Genomic DNA, 25,459 nt, shown 5'->3' with positions numbered 1-25,459 from the left:
GGGTGGGGGGAGTGAGCGATCCAGTACTGTGTGCCAGTCTGCCGAGTCTTATACTGCAGTCACAATGTTTCTTGCAGCTGCGTCCAACCCAATACCCACTTCTAATGCATTTGCAGAAGCATCTCCCAGCAAACATCGCTAGTAGAGAATGTTTAGCTCAGGAACCGATATGGGTCTCTCCTTGCAAGACAAGATGCAATCCCGACTGCAGAAAAAAAGGAATTAGACACGGGAAACAATCCCTGTCTGTGTATTTTTAAATGCTTTTGGTTTTGGGCACAGATATCATTTTCTTACCGTAAAGGGGACGATGGCTGTAAGAAAAAATATTTGATAAATAATAACTTTATGTGAGCTCTATACAGCTGCCTTGAGATTTACTTTTTTACACAGAAGGGGGAATAATTCAGAACTAAAAATGTCAAAGAGCACAGAAAGTCCGACTGAAGACCTTTCTAAGCTGTCAGACGAGGACTTAATGAAGTGGAGTAAAGAAGAGTTGGTCCGCAGGCTCCGACGGGCAGAATCCGAGAAGATGAGTATCATGTTGGACCATGGCAACCTCATCAGGGAGGTCAACCGCAGACTGCAGCTTCATCTTAACGAGATCAGAGGACTAAAGGTAATAGAGGGCAGCGTTATTCATCAAAGTCATGCAGATTAAAAATAATTAATACAATAATGCGTGCTTACGTTCGTACAGTGTGTTTAGGTAATGTGAACTAAGAACTATAAAACATAAATGCTAGCAATTATTAAGTATTTAGTAGTAGAGATGCACATTGGAAGCTGGAGCTGGTTGGGATAGGATAAATAATGACCGCCTTTAAACTGCATGTAGACTAGTGTTTGGTTTAGTCTTTTATATGTTAACATCATACATCTTACTACTTTAAAACGTATCACTTAATGCTTTACTGCGCATGAGAGAGTGCAAATAGCTTTTATCACCATTATACTTGAGTCACAGTGGGCCAAATGACACCTGTTGTCCAACACCGTGTGAAAAAACTAATACTTCAACCTCGTATTTAACGGAGTAGCTGTTTTTTTACATGTATCATAGTTATACGGTTTCAAGAAATGTAAGGGGCTTTTACTAATTTTCTTTATTAAACTATCTAAGAAGAAGCTTAAAAAGCTAATGGTGTGAATAATTGTCGATTTTAGTGCTTCCAATTTAGCACGCAAGAAACAAGTTTGCTTTAAAGTGTTTGTATTTATAGTGCAATCGCATTAGTTCTTTAACCAAACCAATTAAATAATGGTTAAAGAAAAGACAAAAAGCTCCAATGAATATTTTAACCTTCAATATTAATAAACATAGACAGTCTTAAATAAGTGCATCATACTGTATATTCACTTATAGCTAGATATCTGTGAGAGTATTCATATAAATAATACAGTATAGAGACCAACAGATGTGTTGACTACACATTGTTTTTTTGGTAAGTGTAACTTTCCTTGTGAGGGTAATTTAGGGATCTTTTTCATTGAAGTTGCACAGAGTAGGGGAAAAAACATACTTTGAATCTTAGACAAATTTGTAAGAGTCCAAAAGGCAAAAACTCTGAGCTAATTAACCAACGAGAGACTAATGCTCAAAGGACTGACAGTGAATATTTCCATCTTAAAAAGTGCTGAGGTTGAAAGCACATGAAAGGAATCTGACTGAAGGAAATTGACAGGATGCAAAAGAAAAACACAACTTTAAATGCACTCAGATGTTCAGTGCTGACACTATTTGGACACACATACTCTCCAGATACACACCTATGAAAACACTCAACCACAAACATGCATAAAGAATATGGGTTTCCATTTTCATTGGGGTTATTCCATTAGTCTAACACCCTTTTAATAGAGAAGAGAAGTCAGTTTTTCATTTTATAGATATTTTATAGACTATTTTCCTTCAAGCACTGCCCCCATACAAGATATCTGGTATTTTTAGTATTATTGAAATTGGTATGTCGGATTGTTTGAGATATGAATCAATTATTGTCACTGTTTAGAGATGGCTAAAACTTCCTCTGACTTTTATTGAGTATCTCATGTTATGGCCTACTAATGCAAGCCATAACAAAATACTTTATTATCAAAAAGTACCAGACAAAAATATAAATATTTTGGTGCATACTGTGATTAACCATCTATTCCATCTATTCCAATGGGCATGCTGTGTGGAGTCACTATTCACACAATCAGTTTTATTCACATCTTTTAATTGTTAAAATTTCACATTGCCCTTTGAATAGATATTCCCTCATTACATTGGTGTTCCATTGTTACAACCTAAATGTTACAACTAAATATACCTGCAAAAACTGCATTTGTTTAAAGTCATGGTTTTTGATAAGAAGGATTTTGATAATAAGAATTTATTTCAGGAATGCATGCTAAGACTTGATAACATTAATCTCCCTGAGTATAGGCAACAGCTCCAAGACCCTTGTGCTTTTGCATTTCAAAGTGTGTTGCAACAGGGACAAGTATCTTGGTTTTCTACTAACATTCACAAAACAAACACTTTTGAGAAGCATAGTACAATAGGTGTTTAGAATTCTTACTATTTGCATATCATTCCTTTCTCGTAACTATAGAGAAGTACTTTTTGAATCAAGTTTACTGAATCTAAGAGGATTAAGAGTCATACAGCTATATTTTCAAACATTTTCTACCAATTAAAATTTAGTACTTTTCCCCTTTGTTTTTTATGATTTGAAAGAACCTTTGGACAGGCAGATCAGGATTCAACTTAAATGTAATACCTTCAAAATATACACAGCCCTGCCACATTTTTGTCTAGTTATGTGGATTGTTTTTGTTTATTATCAGGAAATGTCTAGTTTACTTCCCCTTGTAGATTTATGTGTTTACTATGAACAGATGTGTCACTCTGGTCATAATCAAATCTTCATTCTTTTTCTATGTGGTTAAGGAGATAAACCAGAAGCTCCAAGAGGACAACCAAGAGTTGAGAGACCTGTGTTGCTTTTTAGATGATGACAGACAAAAAGGGAAAAAAGTGTCCAGGGAGTGGCAGAGGCTGGGGAGATACAGTGCAGGTGTGATGCGAAAAGAGGTGACTTTGTATTTACAGAAGCTAAAGGAGCTTGAAGTAAAGCAAGAGGAGGTGATCAAGGAGAACCTGGAACTCAAGGAGCTCTGTCTGATGCTTGATGAAGAAAAGAACTGTGGTGTAGGTAGCCGAAATTCCATAGATAGCCAGAATAGCCTATCCCATATATCAGCCCCCAGTACTGGCTTGTTAAGGGATGTGGGCGATGGAAGTAGCACTTCGAGTGCTGGGAGCACAGACAGTCCTGACCACCACCACAAGCTTCTCACCACAGGAAGCCCAGAGCACCTGCAGAAACCTCGGAGGGATGGAAGTCCAGAGCACCAGAAGCACAGGAGCGGCAGCCCGGAGTACCAGCCGAAGCCAAAGTGTAGCGGGAGCCCCGACCACAAACACCTGCGAGGGGTGAGCCCCGAAAAGCACAAGGGCCTGGGCCGCGGAAGTCCTGAGCATCAGAAGCACACCAGTGCCAGCCCAGAAACCCTGCAAAAACACCTCATGAGCACTACCAATAGCCCAGAGCACTTTCAAAAACACCGAAGCGGAGGAGGGGGTGGAGGTAGCCCCGAGCACCAAAAACATAGCAGTGTTAGCTCCGAGCCTCTGCAGAAACAGGCACTGACTGGCACTCCAGATCTTCTCCAGAAAGCCCGGGGAGGGAGCCCAGAGCAGCTCCGGCATCAATACATTGGGAGTCCAGAGCACCTCAAGTTTACCAGCCCCAGCAGAGAAGGGATGCAGAGGAGGCCAGCTCCAGACGAAATGTCGCCTCATCATCGGAGCATTTACAATGGGATGAATGGTGGGTTGATAGACCTACTGAAAACCTCGTTTCCAAAGACTCCAGGCACATAACATGCAAAACACTGAGCAGTGACAGTATCTCATTTTGATGTGTGTCACTAACCCAGAACTGTCAGGCCTTGAAGGGGTCTGGTACTTCTTGGGTTTCTGAAACACTATAGGTGTCACTGCCTCATTTGCAGTGTTGACATTAAAATATAGTTTCTGACATCAAAATCGGACGCATCCCACAGGGCTGGAATTTAGATTCACAACATAGGGTCTTATTGTTTTATCTTTTTTTTTCTTCTATGTGTCACAGTTTCAAGGTTATTCTGGAAGGATTTCAGTATAAAGACACAGAAATAAAATATGGAAAATAATCTTGCAAAGCACTTTAATAGTATAAACAGTGCAATTATATGTGCCTTAATTTTATTGTATTAGTAATAAACTATGAAGTAAGGTTAAGGTAGGTGCACTCCTGTAAAATGAATATGATCATTATTGGAAGGGGTAATGTTGCAGTATTTTATGGTATATATATATATTTTAACATATATATAAACATTTTGTAGTATACTTGATATATATATAACAGTCCAAGGATTATTAAAACCATATTGACAATCCCTAAGGGATTCCGAATAATAGTTATGATTAAAAATATTTTTTGCAGTCTGGCAATTAAATTGGTCTGCACATGTATTTGTCATTTTTTGTTCTGAAAACTGATCTATGAGATTAGTAAGACAGTGAAACAAATCAAAGTTTTTTGCTAGACTTTTTTTCAACCCCTACTGTGCATCATAATGATTCTAAAAAGAAAAGTGCTGAGTAGTTTGTCTTACTGAAGTCACAAGGCATGAGGCGAACTGTTTACCATACTTTACAATAAAGCAGAATGACAGTGAACAGAAAAATGGTAGATAAAACAAAGTTTTTACATGAGATAGATAGATCCTAATTTCACTGCTTGAAATTGTTAATGCAGCATTTTAATACTGAATTACTTGTATAAAAATGGAAATACTTACAGCTCAAATATTTTAGTTTATATTTTTGACATTATAACTTAATGATATATTTTATACAAAATAATCGATAGCTTTTTAAAATAGGTATATATGAAATGTAAGACTGGGCAGTTCTTTGTTTGGTAGGTAAGCAAAACTATAGTCTGCCTTTCATTCACTATGTCTACATAATGAGCTATCAAGTAATAAAGAGTCAATATGAACTGCCTCTATCCAGCACAACTTTTGATTCTTAATGATGCCTAGAAAATCAATTACTGTGCTTCCCAGAACCATAGCTGGGAAGTCACAAAAGCAGGAGACAGTGGTTACTGGCTGTGTTTAATAATAACAGTGTTTGGATCTGATTTTCTGGTAGCTTTTCTAATATTTTTTAGACATGTATATTAACTGTTTTGAATTTCCTGCTTATTAGCATGCACATCTTCACTGACATTGGATTCAAACATCTGCTTGGGGTGATTAAAAAAGAGTAGTGTGTTTCTAAGGTTTGAATTAAGTTTTAGTTTCAAATATATATTTATAGACTGCCACAGTAACAAGATCAGTGCTAACAGGAATTTATGAAAATACTGAACAAATTTAAATTTGGGAAATAAATGTTGAGTAAGAAAGAGGAGTACAGAGATCTAAAACACATTTTTCTATGATTTAATTTGTATTCCTATCCATATGTTTATGCAAATTTTCAATTAATAAAATTATCCTATATATGAAGCATAAATACATACAGCATTCAAACGTATTGATTGTGAAAAAACACCATAAGTATTTATGAGTAAAAATTTTAATTGAATAAAATGACAATTTTGCTAGTCACATTGATTTTATTTTTCCTTAAGAAGGCTGGGGTAAGGGATGTTTTCTTAGATAATCCAATAAGCTTATTTTGCCATTCATTTTTTATTACATTCAAGAATGCCTGGATAATTAAAATGGATAAATCAAAAGTTCCTAACACTATGGTTATGCTGAATGTCCCTAGAAAGTCCCACGTATGTCTGAAAATCATGCTTTATTTTACAGATCTATGCTTGATTTTCTGCAACCAATACAGTGTACTGTAACTGTTATTATTTATTAAGTGGAAAAAGAACTTTCAAATTTTGCAATTGCACATTACAATATAAAAATATTGATTCATACTGCTAAATAAGACACATACAAATGGTAACCAAATGCACTTAGTCAAACAATCAGTTTAGCATTCTACTTAGCAAACATTTAGCCGTGAATCCCTTAGTTATTTACTCAGGCTGTCCTTTTCTTCATTTTTGCATTAATTGTATACAGAATCTCAGAACAAATAAGAAAACTTTCCAATTACTGATAAAAAGTTTTAAAAATGTTTATCCGTTCTTAAAGTAAATAAGAGGTTACTACCCTCAAAGTATTTTTTTCTTTATGAAAAAATATGCAAAAACCACAGCTTACTTATAATCCAACTGAGAGATGACAAGTGCCTTTTTCTATTTTTTACCACTCTGACTTCCACACTCAAAGTCTAGACTTTAGCAGGGAATTTAAATTTTGTAAACATGTACAGCTTAGTTCTCAATAATCATGCTGGATTATCCCTTAAGAGGTTTCGATGGACTGATTTTATGAAAATGTGCACTATACACTCAGAGTGCAACAAAAAGCCAAAGGATTGTGTTATAATAACCACAAAATATTTAAATGATGTCAAAAGTGATATAGAGATATAAATATTTTTAATTTCTGACAAACAACAGAAATAATGATGGTCTGCACTGGTGAATTTTGTTTTTGCAGGTAAATTTCTCGTTGTAAATGTAGGCAGGACTGAACAAAAAGATAACTGAACAGTGTTCAGAAATGTAGTTTTTGAAAAATTTTGAAGAAAGAGTTTAATGCCTTCTTCATATTTAGTTATTACGGTAAACTACTTAGACTTGGAGGAGTTTAGTGTAACTTTGTAGGCTGTGGAATTAATGTTAATAGTGTATACTGTCCTGGTGCTAAGGAGATAATCACATGTTCCATAAATCTGCTTTAGCAGCTCCTGCTGAGCAAATAAAACCATGAATTGAAGTTGAATACCACAGCAGAAAAAAAGTTTTCTTCATGAATTAATTAGATTTCATAATTCATGAAATTTCATATTTATGTCGTCCCCTAAAACAGTTGAAATATTTAAGCAGCACAAAGGCAGGCTCTAGACAGTAAAGCTTGAAACTGGTAAAGGACTTCAAGATAAAAACACTCTTGTTTAGTGTTTCTAATCACCTTGAAGGATTCAGCAAAAGGGCATATTCTGTATCACTGTAACATACAATGACCTTGATAAATATTTTCTAATATTTATATGTTTAAATTTGGTATCAAGGCCAGTAATTTCATAGTTGAGGTTTATTCAGTTGTGCTTAAAGATAAAATGAGTACAGGATTCTTATGTTATGAAACACAATGTAATTATAGACAAACCCAGTTCTGTTTAGTTTAAATAGATACTGGTTATGGTTCAAGGTTTATGGGAGTGGTTTTTAAAATGGCTGTTTGTAATAATGCTTTGGCTTGAGTGATAATACTTAATTTAAGTGGAATAATGCAGATGTTCCACAGTTAAACCAAAACCTTGATTCTTTTCTTGAGTCTAATATTTTTACTACAATACTATATCAAACACAAATGGGAAGTCTGTAAGCTTTTCTTTACTCTAGTTTTGTGACAAATTGAGGAAGAAAATAAATGTAATTGAATCACAGAGCAGCAAATGCTCCAACCATTTAAAAATAGCTGAGAATGATGTAAGATAAAGTAACCCTTTCAGTCTATTTATCTGTTCCTTCTTTTGTGTTGGTACACCTTTATCTACTGACATAAAGAATTTATAGTCATGAGTGTTACAATGCAGGTGATTTCGAAAAATATATATTTAATACAGTGGACAAGGTATTAGCGGTACAAATGCATTGACATAGGATGGATTACTCTTATGTCATAGCATAATACTGCAGATGCAGAAATGCATTTTAAAGTAATATGTTTTGAATCAGGCTATCATTAATTATTGAGCTGGTGTTTGGAAGGAAATGAAAAATACACTGACATCTCTCAAAATGCTAACAACAGGTATTTGAGCTTTCATTTGACACTGTAGAGAAATAAATTTGACTGTGATGGCTTCATTTGGAAAACTAGTTTTCTGTTAATAATATATACCAAAAATGGAGAAAGCACTGATATACTGTAACTGAAACTCTGGGTTGAAGTATTTAACCACTAGTTTTTGGTTGAGTTTGATTGTAGTATAAACCAGTAGAAACATTGTGTTACTATATACTGTGGCTTACTTATACAGTAGTTTACAAAAAAAAACACTTGCTATCTGATATAAAGCATGAGGAATATATCCGTCTTCTAAAACGAAAGGAAATGTGTCTTACAACGTTTTGGAAGAATGACTTTAGCTATACATTCTCTCTCACTATCCATTAACTCTTGTTAATTTTACACTTAATCTAATCCTGAAGTTGTCTTATACTAAAACATGGTGTAAACGTCTTCACATAACAGGAATCTTATGTGTGTCAAACTATAATCTTAATGAAAGTGACAAAACATCTGTTTCTAGCATAAGACACATGTTAGAAATATGAAAGTAATTAATAAAACTATGATTCTGATAAATATGTCCTAATACAAAATTATAAAATAAAATGTATTTTCAGTGTATCTTTTCCACCTGATTAATTTTCCTATTTTTACTTTAGGTTTTAACTTAGATCCTCCTACACATTATGAAAGTACTTACTAACTTAAGATTTAATAAGATTTTAGTTAATAACGAAAGGATAGAGTCATTGTTTTTATCTTGTATTTAGGTTGCTGGATGATTATTAAAGTGGGGCTCAGAATGTGTGCTCCACACTCCAGTACAGTCCTTTTTTTCTATGTGTAACGTCATATACTGTATAAAGCCACATTTTGAGAGAACTATTGCTGAAGTATTCCTTCTGTTTTATTTAGAAAGAGAAATGAAAATCAGTTGAAAACTAAGCTGATTTACTTAATTTACTTTAATTTCTTAAAAAGCAAGCCTGTTTTTTTTCTCTTACAAGGATTGAGGGATTCAGGCAGTTTTGAAAAAGGAATTTGAGCCAAGTGATTTATTAGATACCTTATTATTAGATATATTAATGTTTTGTATGGTTAATAAGGAGAATCAAGAACATTTTTCACTTCATGAAAAATCCTGATCTACAGGATTACAGGTGCTCAATGTAAACAACCTGTTTTGTCCAGAATTGTGATCAAGTCAAATTGTACACTAGAATGCCATTGTCTAAACTTAATGTGAAATAGTGGCACAATAACCTGATTGCTGGTGTCTGTATTTTAAGACACTCTAGGTATTATATCCCTTTTGTTTATTTTTGTATTTTTTTATATATCAAAAATTAATCTCACGACTACAGGATCTGTATTATTATAATCACATTCTTAATTAGTTTGCCAACAATTTGTAATGCTAACATCCCTTCAATTCTGAATCAACATTTTGATTGTTGCCGTCACTCTAGAGGAACAGAGACTTGGACAGTATATTAAATGATTAAATACTTTAAAAGAAAAGAGAGATTAACAAATTAAACCGATTGTAAAACAAATGTATACTGGGAGACATGAAATTGTTGCAAGAAGTGTTCAAAAAGCAGGTCAGTTTATCTGCTTCACAAATGTAGGACATGACAAGGGCACACATACAGATTTTTATAGCAGAATCCATGGTTACATCTTTTAGGATTAATAAGAAGCTATATGAAAACCAATATGCAATAATGCCGTGGATTTTTACAGCACTGTATGTGCTCACTACAACTATTTCTTTTTTTATCCACTGTATTGCATACCAATCATTCTAACAGAAGTAGGAAGTAGACTGAAAAAAAAACATATCTACCAGTTTTAAAGAAAAAGCAGGGAATGGTTCAATCAGATTGTCATGCAACACTGCACTGTGGGAAATTCAGATTTGAACATAAGGGTGGATAATTTTTAAAATAAATGTATTTCTTCTCAATCAGAACAATTCACGGATAATGTAAAAAAAACAGGAATAAGGAGTATAACACAGCATTTCTTCCTTAGTCTCTCTCTACTCCCTCCAGCTGTGACCCCAACAAGACCTTGTCTATCTTTTATTTTTACATTAAATTAACTCTTCTCCTCAAATAAAAGTCCTCAAATATAAAAGAAAACATTACGTACATTACAAATGTCCGTCCTGTAGTAATAATAATCACCATTGTAACCATCAAATTTGGTTTTATGAATTCATTAATGTAGGTCACTTACACAAGCAAGCACAGATGTTTGGCTTTATGCTTCTAGCTAATACTCCCCAATTATTCTTGGCCTAAAATTAAGAAAAATGAAACACAGCTCTCTTTAAGGCTAATATTTTTTGTAGTTAATAGTTTTATGTGATTGTATGACAACTTCATAATAACACTCAGGAATTTAATTAAAAGGCCCACGTGTTGTGGTACCATACAATATCTATGCATTTTGTTTGTATTTTTAATAATATCTTCATCCAATTATAGGAGATTTCGAGATTCTTGAAAATTTCAGTCAAACACCATGATGCTACTCATTTGTCTGTGGGATGCTAAAATAGACTCCCCAGTATTTCCTCAGAAGTGCCATTTAAGTCTCTTGTGGTAATTGAAATCACAATGCTAATCCCTACTTTACCAGCCTTTTCAAGGTCTATGTTATATATATTTAAAATATTTATATCTATTGCACTCAACTCCACGACATAAAGCACATCAAATAAGGATTCTTGTTACCTTTATTAAATATGCAGCACATTTTGACCTCAGTTACACTTTGTTGAAATCTTTCTGAAGAAAATCTATCCCCTTATTGAAACATCTGCTGATACATCAAAAGGTAGCTGCCAGGGAGGTTATATAGAGGAGGAATGAACTTGAAAGCAGTTTGTTTAAAACTAGCTAACTTTTTCTATGGAATACTCATAACCTTTCACCTAAGTTTAATTGTCTAATTTTGTATTGTGAACAGTGGGCACTTTTAAAATCTGAATGATTTTGCCGTGTTATTTCTATTGCATTAATTACAATAAAGGTTTAGACCTAATTTGTCTGAACTTCAGAACAGATGGGCTCTTCTATGCCTTATGTTCACAAAGTTTTGATATACCATATCATGCATTATTAACAGACCTCATTGTACCATCTCACATCATTACATTGTTGGAGGGCAATTCTACCATTTGTTTTGCACTGTCATGCATTCAAATACATCTGAGACATTTTCATCTTAATGCTGGTAACTGGGGATCTCAGACAGCTTCAATGAACCATGCACATATTCTTACAAAACAAGTGCTCTGTTTTATAAACACCATCTTACTTCTACTTTTATAGTCAGACATCTTCATTACTTTTATACAAGTCTCCTGTATACAACGTAAATACAGTTTTCTACACCAATTATAAAGTTCTTCTGTGATAATTAAGGAGAGTTATTGTATCAAAAGGATAATAATAATCAGACGTGAAGCATGAAATACTCTCAATACTGAGAAGACTGAAAACATTTCAGTTATGTTGGGCAGGGTATTGCTTAGCAACAGAAGGTAGAGATTACAAAAGATTATTTTTTGTGTGTGTGGCGTTTCTGTTGGGATGTACTCACATACTCACACTTGTACAAATGAATACAGACCAATTGGAAATTGTATTTTGTGCAATTTCATTCTCTTGAGCATGGTCTACTGTTGATAGCTACTGTACAACTAAGTTTTTGAATTTAAGAATTTAAGCATTTGAGATTAAATTGGATGACGTAATGTGATTAAGAAGGAGATAACCAGTTTAAATAGATGTTTTCAATATATTTGTGCAATCTTGCTGTTTTAGCTATGGCTATTCGGTTCAGTTCTGAGACTTAAGAAGGAAGCTGTTAAGGAAATTACCTACACTATACTAAGTCAATTCTAAAAAATTGTTTTATCTTTCATGCATTTACTCTGAACCTTACAGTGTTCATGACATGACTGAAGGCAAAAAATAAATATATATTTCTTCAGAACCTATTAGCTTTTCACACATTATACCCTATATTTTTCTGTGCTCATTCATTACTAAAATGAAAAACTTTTGTCTTACTGTATTGTACATCTAGTAAGAAAAATACAATAATTTTAATGTCTTACAGTCCTATTCTGCATTGTATATATTTATCAATCATCTGTAATATGACAATAATAAATGATTTCACAATAGCTGCATTATTACAGAGAAGCACTGACAGCCAGATAAAGATAAACGAAACAAGATTTCTACAGTTAGATTTTTTTAACTAGAATAGGTAGATGCAAAATCTTAGGTACTTCTGATAAATTAAATTATTACTTCTGCTTAAATTAAAGACAAGTTAGGCATCATATTAGTGAAATCTGTTATTAAATAAAGTTAATGGACTTTGAAAATGTAATGCTTGTAGTTATACCACTACTAAACACAAAAGGCTGTCTCATGCTTATACAAGTTTATACTCAGCCTTGAATACTGTGAACTGTAAGTGAAGGACAGTCTTAGATTACATATATTGAACATTTTCCCCTTTGTTCCATTATCACTCATCATATTGTCATGTGCTCAGCTCTGGTTTGCAAACTGCAAACAGAGGCTCTTCTGTATGGCAGTAAACAGAGGAGAATGCAGAACAGTCGTCAAAATCAAAGACTTTTGATTTAGAAGAAAAATGCAAGCTGTGAAACTAAACAGTGCAAAGCACTGGGTAACAACTTGCCTCAGTGGATGTTTCCCAGAATCATAACAGACAGCCTGTGCTATGCAGCTCTGTTGCAGTAGCAGCAAGATGTATGAAAGTTCTGCAGGAAGACAAGAACTAAATGCATGTACAGAGTGTTTCAAGACAGTACTACACCACAGTAGACAGCCTTCCAATAAGGGACAAATGAGTCCTTGATGTGGAAAAAAATTGGAAACAATCACAGTTAATTGGAAGGGCTATTAAAATAAAATAGTTGCATATTACATTGCATAGTGAAGAAAGTGAAAACCTTCTTGATTATTCCACACAAATGACTTTGTTGAATATGCACATTTATTGATCGGAGACATGACTGCCTCGTAGTATCCATGGGTTACAACAGCCATTGTTGTCTTCTCACATGCAGGGTTTTATCTGAGCATGCAGGAAACACAAGTTGCAAAAACCTCTTTAATGCACTTTTCTCAATTCACTAGTGTAGGCAGGCTCAGATGTTTTGACCTAGACTCTCTGCATTATTTTGTGATTACATTTGTGCATGTTAAATGTTCTTGCTCAGAATAGAAATGTGCACCTGTATGTTTTTTTTTGTTCTCATAGGCGTTGAATATTTTCTAGGTCAAACCTTTGAAATATTTTTATCTACATGTCCAATTAATTATATTATATTATATTTAGAACTTTAGCATTCTGAACTGCTGCATTTCAAAGAAATATTCCTAGTTTTTATCAGGTGTCTCATCTCAATCATGATTTTAGTCTATTTGTTTCTAATATTCTCTATTTGTTATCAAAGGGTTGCAAAATGCCCCTTGATCTGCAGGATTTAAAGAAAAAATACTATTACATTTTAAAAAAAATATTAAAATATAAATCCCATTAGCACGTGAAAAATTGTCAAACAGGATTTATAGTGGATTAAAAAAATATGGGTTTCCTACAATTGAGAGAGCTCATTTTCATAAAAACGTATGATTAATTAATATGTATAGAGATTTGTGAGCCAATGAAGTTCAGTGTTTGTGAATAAATCTTGCTGTGTTGGGATTTATGGTGTTGTAAAGCATGGAGCAGTGAAAGTTAACAACAACTATAAAATGTAAGATTTTCTGAAAAAAACAACAAAAACTGCAAAGTGGCTGGTCCCATGGGTGATGTTGGTACATAGTCTCTTGTTATTTTTATGCTTTATATCACAAGTACAGACTTGATCTGCAAAAACTGAAAAAACAACATGCAAATTACACAAGAAAGGCATTTTAACAGAGTTAAACATAGCCTCTGAACAGATATGTGACAGAAACTGACTTCACAGTGAATGTTCAGTGTTGAGCATTAGTGGTTCTTATTTTAAAGAGCCTTCTGGCCTTTAAACATTTTTCTGCTGTTTTTTTTTTAAGTTCAACTCTTAACAACACCATTACATACTTTTACTTGAAAGAACTTTAATTTGATTTTGCAACAGGTGACACTCACGAAAACGAACAAATTAATTATCCTGTATCGAACCAGATTACTGTATCTCAATCAGGCAGTGTGATCAAAAAGATTAACTGAAAATGCAGGGTTTCATAATTGTGATACCAATAAACATACAGGCATCTGATACAAAACATGCAGGCAAGTATCAAGTGATAATGAGGTGATATCAGTTATATCAAGACGCTAAGATGACATACTGGTGTTCACAGCATTTGTCTAGGAGGCAATCTATAAATAAGTCTACAGTAACTCCCTGTCAAGCAGTGGACCCTTTGGTACCCATTTCACATAAGCTTAAAACTGCCTTGAAGGACAGTCCTTGACTGCTAAGTAAAATTGTCAGTTTTTTTATTAGACACTAATGAAGGATGACACACACCCTGATGTATATTTTCACCCGCAACAGAGGAATGAAAAACTCCACAATACTAAAATACCATTTGTAAACATATTATTTTTTATTTCACACTTGCAGGCTGAGGGTGTGAGACGATAGTCCAGTATTGAGTCCCAAGCAGCCAAGCTCTATCAGACCTGCTCTAAACTTTTATTTAGACATGACTCTAGATTCATATTTTACACATATTCAGATAATTGTCAAGGTTTTCTTGCCACTGTGCACTTCTATTGGACATAATTCTAATATTACTTATTTTCATTTGTTCTGGTTTTCTTCCATGCAGATTGCTTATGTTTTGAGATTCCCATCTCAGTCATCGTTTTAGTAGTAACGTATTTGGCTTCTGACATTTGTTTACATCGATGTGAACATTGCATGGTCACTATGTATCTTCTTGTTCTTTTCTAATTTTGTTAGATAAGATAAAACAATAAAAAATAATATTGAGAATAGGTCGATTGAGGCATTTAATGATTATGGGGCTGGAAAAATGATTTGGTTGAAGATGCTTGTGTTGCGTTTACTGCTTATTGTTAATTATATTGACACAGCAAAATGGTGATTACTTTGTGGATGTAAGAATTAAGCAGAAAAGCAATATCTATGAAAAGCTGAATTACAAGCCCAACACATTGAAATTACAATTAAAACAATGAAGTTGTGTCCTTGATATCACTTGTGTTTTCCCTATGGTAGGAGCTCCTCATCTAAAATGAAGATATTTTAAGGTAGCAAATAATTGAAAACAATTGTGTGTCACTGGCTTGCATTCAGGCTGCTTGATAATGCTTTGATAAGGTTAATTAAAAACGAGTTCATTAGCATTTCAATCTTTGAAGGTTTTTTGATATCCCTCGGAAAGGGTACATGAAAAGGTTGCATGCGTAGTTAGGTGTCGAAATTGCACAGAAGAATTGAGGTCAACCCCATTATTAAGTAAAAAAAAATCAAAGCATCCATGTCACAGCAAGAAATTTGTAGGCCACCTAAAATGTAATCATTGGTGATCCTTGTATCAAACATTGTAGTTTAAATTTGGAAAAAGATTATTTCTTGTTGCAGCTGAGTTTGCTAGTGTTTGAGTTAGAAGGCTCATTTGGTCCCTGAGCCTGTTAAATTGACGTAATCCTCTTGGAAACTTGATAGCCATGAATTCTCCCTCAATGGCAGGCTGGCCTTTTTGCACAAGATAATTCGCCCCTGCTTAGGGGTGGTGCGGTATTGCTCAGGGCTGGGAGACACCCGAGAGACATGCCACATTTGCACTGTCCCTTTTTATTTGAGCACATTGCTCTGAGGTAATGACTTGTGTTCTAGCCTCTAAATAACTCTATGATGGCATTTGCCAGTGTGGAGAACATTAAAAATTCCAACAGCTGGGTCAGTGGAACACATTCTTCAACTGCGATAGCAAGTGAAGTCATGTCAAGACTTTCCAGGACACCTACTCTGATTTATCTGAGAGGCAGTATATTTTCTTCAAGAGAAGAGTGAAAAAAAAAAACAGACCAGTCCTTTTGGTTTAATATTCATAATTTTTTACCACTTACAAAACAATAAATGAAATGTATGCATGAACACAAGTAATTTGGATATAAAGTTTATTTCAGGAATTCAGGAATGTTTTGACACGTTCAGTTTATAATTACATATTGCTGATGTGAGTGACCTTGCACTGCAAGACATTGATCTGGCTAAATAAACAAGTGGAAATTTACATACAGTATATGACAATGACATTGTAATGCAGAAACAAGATCCTGAGGTATTTGAACTTCCGTGCTAGACCCTGAGGTACTCCAGATGCTCCCCTGTCACCTGGGGAGACCAACTCCACACTTGGTGGAATCTTGAAGTCTAGTCGCTTTGAACAAACTAGGATTAACAACAAGAGTTACAGACACAGTTCCCTCTCCTTTTGGTCAAATGCCTTCTCTGGTTTTACAAAACACAGACAGACTGGAGTGGCAAACTCCCTGGACACTTCAATTATCTGCGACAGACCAAACAGCCGGTCCATTGATCAACAGCCTGCACAGAATCCTCAATGCTCTGTGTGTCTGCATGGGCTGAACATTATATTATTGTACGTTGTGTAGTAAAGTACAGTATAACTAGTTCAGGTGGGTAGCTGCGTCAGCATGCGTAGGCTGCAAAGGAACAAGTAATAGGTTTATTCCATGCTGAAAAAAAGAAGAAAGAGAACACAACGTTTCGGCCGTGCAGTATAACTATACATTATACCTAAATGTACAGAAGACTTATTTATATGAAAACCTTTATTGTAACAGATACATGAATGAATTAATTTTTTAATTATGTGAACGAATTACCATTTCTTTCTCCGATAAGATTTTACCATTGATGTAGGGGGGAAAACAAATACCTTTCCCACAATATCTATGAAAAAATCCTAAGAAAAAGTTGATTATTTGACATCTGTTAGAAGCCAATTTGTAGGATGATCATCCTTTATTACCACATTTTGAGGTTCAGGTTAACTTTATCATGTGCTTTTTTCATCATCATATTTTTTTATTGAATACTAAATTAACTTATAAGAATGTTTTGCTCTTATTTCAGATTTCCCTTTCAAAAACCATAAATTCTAGTTTTTATGCCTACTTTACTTTGCTTATTCTAATAAATAAATAAGTAAAACATGATATAAATATGATTTATTGTTACATACTGTAAAACAAAATGAGGAACATGAAAACAATGTTAATAATATCCTAACCTCAAAACTATACTGATACACAAATGAAACATGATGGTTGGGTACAATGGGTTTTTAACATGTAACAAAATCACACAAAAAGTCAACAATAATACAGTTAAAAATGATGTACCATTTTGGTATCAACCATAACATACTGTCAAACTAAAAACATTCTAAAAAATGAAACCTAAAGAAAAAAAACATTATCAGGGATGACCTCCTTACCTGATCAGCCTCTGCACAGTTCTGTGGAATGATCTTCCCACACCTTGTGCAGCTACATCAAGCATGTGAAGGTTGGCCATCAGGGTGTGGGCATACTTTTTATATATATATAAATCAATTAAAACAGTTTATTTTTAGTGGCTACCGATTATTCATCATTTCATTTGAGGAATTTTAACTCAAGTCTAGGACCAAACACTGAGCACCTGTTTTTTTTTTTTATGAAAGCGCATAACATGAGGTTAGTATGTGTATGTGGTCTGTTATTCTAAGGAACAAGACTACTTAATTGACTCAACAGACTGGTTTGTACACTATTTAAAATGTAAGTAACATTATGTATGTGCTTAATGAGCTATTGATGGAAAACTTAAACTGTTGCACTTTCATTGTGCATCTGTAGATTAAATTCTAAATTATTTTAATTGTGCTTTCAGGAGGCAGGTATAGAATTATGTTAGGATTGGGTTTAGGATGAAATCATTATCAACAGACACAGATGATCTATAACACCTTGTCTCCAATATTACTACTTAGTTCTTCAGTGAGAACAATCTCATAGATTTATTGCGAGGACAGGCTAAATAGGCTAACAGCTGGCTTAATGACTGAATCTGCATTTTGTCTTGAAATTTTTAATTGTAGTGAAGAATAGTTCCATCTAATTGGTTTATATGTTTGGAACAAACTGAAAACCTGATTCTTTTTTGCTACTAACAGATAACCTTGAATTCTATTTAGAAACATGTTTTGCACATAGTAAGGTTAATTGATGTTTTTTCTATTGTAACAACTAATTTATATATGATTTTAAATAAAGAATTATCTCCCCACCCACTTATAATCTGTATGATCACTGCGGAACTAGGCAGTTGCCTGTTATCCATGTTTAATGTCTACTTTAAATTTGTGTTTTTATTAAAAGAATGGTTTTCATACACCGCATATATATACAGTATGTAATTTATAATAGATTTAATAATGTTTCTTTTGTCATTTGATTCAAGTCAGTAATTGTGAAAGTTACAAATACAGGACAGAAACAAAATAAGGATGAATAGAAACTATTCAAATAAATATCAGTACCTCAGAATGATTGATTATAAGACAGTCATCAATCACTGTTGCGTCCTTTGCCTTTAGTGAGCTATATGCTTCGGATAAGCAAACTGCCTGCCAGCAAAGCCAGAAAACCATGAACAGAAAACAGATTTCTCTTAAGGAAAGAGGCAGAGGGTGATTGTCCAGGGTTTTCTAATTGAGATGATAATTTTTCAATTCAGGTATTTCCTATACCATTAGGCTGAGAACACCCTCTGGTGGAACCACAGAACATCTGCCATATAGACAGCAGGACTAAAAGTCTGAAATATCAGGGAGTCAGTAGTACCTCTTTTAAATTTATGAGATGTGTCAGAATTTTGTGTTTAGAGATATAAAAACTGTACACCTGCGGGCACCAGTATAGTTTATGATGTTTGTGTCTCAGGGTGAGTATTTTATGCAGGGCACCTGCTTCTGCCACATGCTTAAGGGAGATTTATAAATCAAGAGACCACAGCTAACACCTATCTCTCAGTGACTACCTTTTATAACAGAGGTACATTTATAGTCACATTCAATTTTCAGTAATGACACTTGACATACTGGAATCAGAATATAATCTGCTATTATCTCACTTTCAGTTAAGGTAATAATTATTACCCTTTTTGAGCATCCAGTTGGCATTGCCGTAGCAGATTTATACAGAAATGTGACATTAATTTATTTTGAAGAGTTAAAGATACTCTAGGTTTAAACGTCAGGTGAGAAAAATAGCTTTTTTATTCTTTCTGTTGTTTAATTAGAAGACATTGATAATGATAGTGATGCTTTCAAAATGTATTAATAGTTGTTGTTGAAGTTGTTGAAGCTCCATTTGGATTTCTTGTTGAGCAGAAAAAAAATTGCTTGAGATTTTGGCAGAATATGGAATAGATTACATACAATAGATTACATTTTTTGTCACCAACCTTCCCAGATTCTGCGGAACAAATGAAGTTTAGAATTAAAGATCTGAGAGAAAAGGCACCTGCAATCTCAAGCCACTGATGCCTGCATTTCTTTAAGTCATGGGAAATCTTTGTTCAGAGATCCTAAGAGGATGATAGACGTGCAAGAGTTGCAGATTTGTTTAACAGTTGTTGTGATGGATAATAGACTCCCTGACCAATTGTGCCAGTTGTGCAGATCTACTGACCATCACTACATGATAGATTGGCCATTTATATGACCTGTTACTGGAATGGTGTACTCTCAGACCAACGTCTTGTTGAAGGAAATTGCAAAAGAAGTGCTAAATGAGCTTCTAGATAAACATCAGCATTCCTGCATAGTGTCAAGACATGACTTGTTTTTCCAGACTATAAAAATAATTTATGTTGTATCCCTATTTTTAACAAGGAAATAAATGTCCCTAAAATGCTATTTTCATTTGCATTTTAAAATTAGTGTATTTGATTTGTATCTTGAAACAGGGCATGCGTTTTCTGTTTCTAAGCCTTAGGTGTCTTACCAAGTAAGTTAGCTTTACATACACGCACCACTTTTTTGTTGTCCTACTTGTATATTGAAGACATACAACAAGAAATATCTCCATATGCCCAAAATACGTAGGTAGAAAAATCGATGCAATCTTGATCAATAAAGAAGGAACTAGAGTCTTTCCCAACTGCATTAAGGATTTGCTTAAAATTAATGTAATTTCCCTTTAATATGATGTGAAGGAAAGCAGGCTGCTGTCAGGTTTTTCAGCCTGTTAATTTACACTTTACAACACACTGCAAATTGAGTTGGGGGCAAAATCACTGCCCATACTGCTTACACAAAACTCAGCTGAGTATCAGAAGCAGTGTCAAGACTGAAACATGGATGTCCCTTAAAGATATGTTTCCACCATTAAACTGAACTTAGATTTTAAAATGGGGGTAAACTTTGACAATTTCTGTCGAATTTTCTGTTCAAGACTAAATCAACAAAACTGTTTAATTTGTTAATTAGATTTCTAACATAAATTTCAACTCCTCAAACCTGCTGCCAGAGAGTTACAAGACAAGGCTTTTGAAACCCCCCTTCCCTCCACCACCACCCATGTGGTGGAATGAACCAAAGTGCTGCTCCTAGGACAGTAGTGAGGACAGAGGGAGCAATGCAGATCTATGAACGAACTGAAAGGAGTGTCCATTTAAAAAAATCCCAATAATCTTAGGTTTAGATGTTCAAATTTTTATACAAACAATATTTTCTCATTAAAGGGAATCAATGGCAATAGTTCATCATAATGCTGTGGCAACATGCACTGAAAGTTATTACTTTGCCCCCATTTTTAACAAACTAATTTTTAAGGATATGCAATGTGATGAAAACGTAATTGCTTTACATGGGAATGAACATTGACAGAGCAGAAATTAGGAGCAAATTGTTGACATAATAGCTATTTTCCAGTAATGATGCTAATTACAATTTTAGCTTTTTTATGAATGTTAACATGTATGTATAATAATTCAAAGAGAGGTCCACATCATAGAAGTGTTAAAGAGGAACTGCACTTCCAATTTCTCAGGCCATATGAAACCTCAATAACAAAATAAGTTCTGTGACTGTACAGCATAATTTTACAATTTTGAACAAAGCAGAAAATCATTAACTTTGTGAAATAGTCACCATGTTGTTACAAACCACTGGTCTTGCCATGGGAAGGAGTGAGAGTGAGAGTTTGCATGAGATATAATGTAAAAATGGCCCTTCCTGCTCTCTAGTGCCTGTAAGACCTGATGTGGGCCAGTTAAACAAACTTTGCCCAGCTCTTCGGGTCCTGCTGCTTGAAAGAGTCTTAAAAAATATACAGACACTCCAGCCCTACAGGAGCAGGATTGGATAGCCCTGCCTAATAGGAAATGCTCCATAGTTTCTTTTTTATATTGCATTTCTGGAGACAGATCAGAAGAAAAGGCACATAAAAGAAAAAATAAATTGTAAAATATGGTCATCATCGCATGTGTAAGAACTCAGTCTGAATTTACAGTGATTAGTGCAAGATGTAAAATTTAAACCTTTGAGTTAAATATAAAGAAAATGAGACGAGAGATTGTTAACCTCTAATCACCATTATACTCTCAAGTTCTTTCTGAAGTGCTTAAGGTGTGACATCTCCCTCATGACTAATTATGGTATTGAGCGATTTACATTACTCAATGAATAGCCTTGCATTGAACTGTAGTTCTTCTTCCGTTCTTCATCTGCAACAGTAGCTGACATAAAATACTAGACACAGATTTATTTTTTCAACTGAAATAAGTATAATAATGAATAATTATGGCTTTGGATCTTTGGATTGGAGGACTGTCATTGAGAAGCTGAGAGCTACCATTATTAAATATTGTATGGTTTGCTTGAAAACACAGTAGTGGTGCACATTTACAGCAGACACGCATGCAGGATGGTATCCACCAAGCCTTTTCACTAAAGATTGGTCAATATAAGAATATACAATAATTCAAACGGTTTCAAACGAGAGGCCATTCGGCTAATCTAGTCCATTTGGTGGCCGTCATGGTTGTTTCTGATGAGCATGCTTTTTTAGCCTTTTTTGTCATCCTTTGAATGCTTAGATGTTGGAGTCAAGTGTAACACAGAAGAAAAGTAATGATATATATATTTATATAGATAATGAAATATATATATATAATGTATCCAGCAGACAGCAAATCACTATGGGATCAGTTATTCTTTGATAAATAATGCTGTTTCTGTTAAAAGAAGACAGCTCCTCCTGTACTGACTCATTAACCCAAAATTCAGTTGGTCTCAGCATCGGAACATGTAACTATATGATCATCTATTTCTGTACTATTTTTTACATTTATATGTTTCTGTTGCTCTCTGTCTTGCTTTTTAGTGATTTATTCCCAGTCAATCTGTGTTTCACTTACAGTAACTGCAAAAATAGGTACAGTATGTTGGAGGATTCTACAACTGGAACTGAATTTCCAGCTGACCCAGTTATGCCTAAAACCATGTACAGGGTTTAGACTTAAGTAACTGTGGATGTGAACTTAGTTAAGCACTTTCTAAATCAGTTTAGAACCCATAAATTACTTGTTAAATTTTAATGTGGGCAGGGCACAAATCTTTCTATGCAAAAAAAGTCCACTGATTTTCAGAAGCAATATTGTATATTCTCTGTCTTTCATGACTATATTATTCCTTGTCTTCAATTTCTATGACATGTTTAATCACTTTTGATCTCATTCTTTCTAGCACTCATATCTGCTGGTTGTTGTACAACCACCTGTAGAAGTGTCAAGCTTTGGGACAGGTAAGAGTCTGAAATCAATGTTTTTATGAACATTGATATTTGATTTCTTGGAAGAGAGACAGTACCTATGCAGATGCTTGATATAACTAAAACCCTCTTCCTGGAATTCATTAATGTAGATTCTGTGCCAGGAATGGGATTCAATCCCCTAAAGAGCATGGCTGTTCTTGGCCACAATGTGTAGGCGTGTTGCTGCCTTGGATGAGAGCAACACCACAGAGTATTATCTGCACTCATATTTTCCCAGTGCTGTTAACAAACATGTAGTCTTACCACTAAGTTGTGCTGTTTGTTATTTATATGCAGTATATGTGTATACAGGTCTATAACATATACCAGGAAAGTCCAATACCAATATGATACTGTTTATATTTTTGGACAGAAATGATGTAAGGACTTTTCTTTACATCCAGGAAATATAGAATATGGTGTGACTTATTAAGAGCAAGATAAATAGTGCTTTCAAGCAGCATATATTAGACCTATGTTTAATAGCCTATGTATGATATTCAGTCTAATGGACACTGTTTTTGCCAATGGGGAGAGTAAAAGGTAGATCCATTCATCTAGTTAGTTTTAAGTTTACTTTCTTGTTGAAATGCCTTTTGGGATCACAATTTTATCTCACTTGGGTGTGGAATTGATCTTTTAATAATTAATAGTTCAATGAAGAGACAATATCAAGTGAGAAGGAAAAATAATTCAATCCTGTGGCAGGGAAGTATTTGAAAAAAAAATCCCTTTGCCACTGAAACCAGTGAGCATTAAGTCCCTAAGTAAACACCTAGAGTCAAAAAGAGTAAGATGATACAGATGTATTTAAACTGACAAGAATGTGGCAATACAGTAGCTTTGAAAAACACAAAACAGATATTGTATTTTCTGTACTGTAAAATGTTGTTCAAGATAAATAACAGGATGAGACACTGTGCACATAACAAAGGGTTTAGTCTTTTTATACTGACTAGAAAAGGAGATGGCAGACATTGTTGATGAGTTCCCCTCCCCAGAGAGACAGTGATAAGTTAGGCACCAGAAAATTGATTAGCAGAAGCTGAGTGACAGAAATTAGCAGTTTGCACTAAGCCTGTTTACTTTGATTTATCATAATTAACGTCTAATGTCTCTTTCACAATGAATGCAAAACTAAAGTCATTTTAAACTTCCATTTCATCCTTCATTTCAGCTTTGATGCCTCTTGACAAGAACCTCCATTAGAGCAGTGCTGTGTTCTGTGTGCCACATCCTGTTTGGCTGGACTTTTCACCAACACTAGACAAAAAGGTGGGGTTTCTCAAAAGCACTGAAGAGCATGTGAACCTCTTGAAAAACAAACCAAGCAAGAAAAAGAAAAAATCTGAAGGATCATGTACAACTGCAACTGTATTAATAGATATGAGCATTACTGAAGCAGATTGGGTCTTCACATTTTCACATTTGTTTTGGCCATGTATTAAACGTGAAAAGTGCTGCCCTGTGGAATTGATTCTCACCATACAGTACAAGTCAAGGGATGTAAGTTGTATTGAATTCTTTTCATTACAGTTTCCTACCTCCCTTAAAATAACACAAATTAATTTGTCTAATGGACAGCTCAGTTGTTTACATTTGCAACTTAACTGGAATGGCTAACTTTGTGGATACATTTATTTTTATGAGTCCTCTCCTATTTGCTGATCTCTGGAATTTCATAATTTGTGACTGTGGATGAAACAACAAATATTCTGCTGCTTCCTTCTGACTGCTTCACCTACAGAATAATGTCTCCATTCTCTTATAAGATATGTGTCAACATTAATCTCACTAAGGATATTGATTAAGACCTTTTACTGTTATTTTCTTTATAAGAATTTTGGATTTCAACCTCTGTACTACATGAAACAGTTACTTTGTAGCCCCTTTTCCTGTGTAACCTTTTTTATGTTGGAGAAACAATAAAAAGTTTATGTTTTTAAAATGCCTGTATAGAGTAGTTTAACAGCTTAGTTTTATAAAACGTATTATGATTGTTTTTAACTTATTGGTAGTACTATTACAAAAGAAATGTGTCTAAAAATAAACTCCTTTGTGTAAATTATTTTTGATACAGCTTGATTTAAACATGCTGCCTAAATTATAGTTGTTCTAGCAATTGGTAAAATATTTTTTATCAACATTTTTATGTACATTTTTAAAACTCCTTTCCTGTTGTCTTATTGAAGTTTTAATGTAATGCATCTTCATGTAAAATATGTTAGAAAATTCATCTTTATATGTTGTTCTTAACAGTTGCTTATCATATGACATGTGTTTTTGAGTCATGGTACAAAATATATAGCATGACTCAAATCTATAATCATAACTCAGCAACTCAGTTATTATTATTGGGGATATGAGGAAAGTAAGAGGTTCAGTTTAAGTGTAGCTTTAGGAAAAATATGTTTTCTTAGTCTAGAACCCTTATGGGTAGCTTGGGAGTTGCTTGAAATATAAAATGTAACACCACACTGTATACATATGCATACTCAAATTGTATTTAATGTTCCTCAAACAACATTAATGTACTTTTGAATATAGTCAGGAGTTTCAAATTAAT

The 25,459-nt window shown here is 34.2% G+C and overlaps 1 protein-coding gene across 1 annotated transcript; it reads left to right on the top strand.

Annotated features, from left to right (window-relative positions):
• Positions 1-23: 23 nt before the first annotated feature.
• On the top strand, positions 24-24,958 carry ccdc85a (coiled-coil domain containing 85A). The gene is made up of 4 exons (XM_088609728.1): positions 24-622; positions 2,942-3,884; positions 22,827-22,884; positions 24,071-24,958. Exons 1-4 carry the CDS (start codon positions 419-421, stop codon positions 24,084-24,086), a joined length of 1,221 nt encoding a protein of 406 aa, XP_088465854.1. The 5' UTR covers positions 24-418; the 3' UTR covers positions 24,087-24,958.
• The last annotated feature ends 501 nt before the right edge of the window (positions 24,959-25,459 follow it).

This window comes from Lepisosteus platostomus, chromosome 17 (assembly GCF_059453375.1).
Source record: "Lepisosteus platostomus isolate fLepPlt1 chromosome 17, fLepPlt1.hap1, whole genome shotgun sequence".
In the NCBI taxonomy this organism is placed as follows: domain Eukaryota; kingdom Metazoa; phylum Chordata; class Actinopteri; order Semionotiformes; family Lepisosteidae; genus Lepisosteus; species Lepisosteus platostomus.
Note: the sequence above shows the minus strand (reverse complement) of the source record. Positions and strands in the feature narration are given on the sequence as shown.

Excerpts from the sequence above, each read along its gene's own strand:
- ccdc85a (XM_088609728.1), top strand. The coding sequence starts at position 419 with ATGTCAAAGAGCACAGAAAGTCCGACTGAAGACCTTTCTAAGCTGTCA. Across the intron at positions 623-2,941 it reads ACGAGATCAGAGGACTAAAG|GAGATAAACCAGAAGCTCCA; the intron begins GTAATAGAGGGC and ends TATGTGGTTAAG. Across the intron at positions 3,885-22,826 it reads CATTTACAATGGGATGAATG|CACTCATATCTGCTGGTTGT; the intron begins GTGGGTTGATAG and ends CATTCTTTCTAG.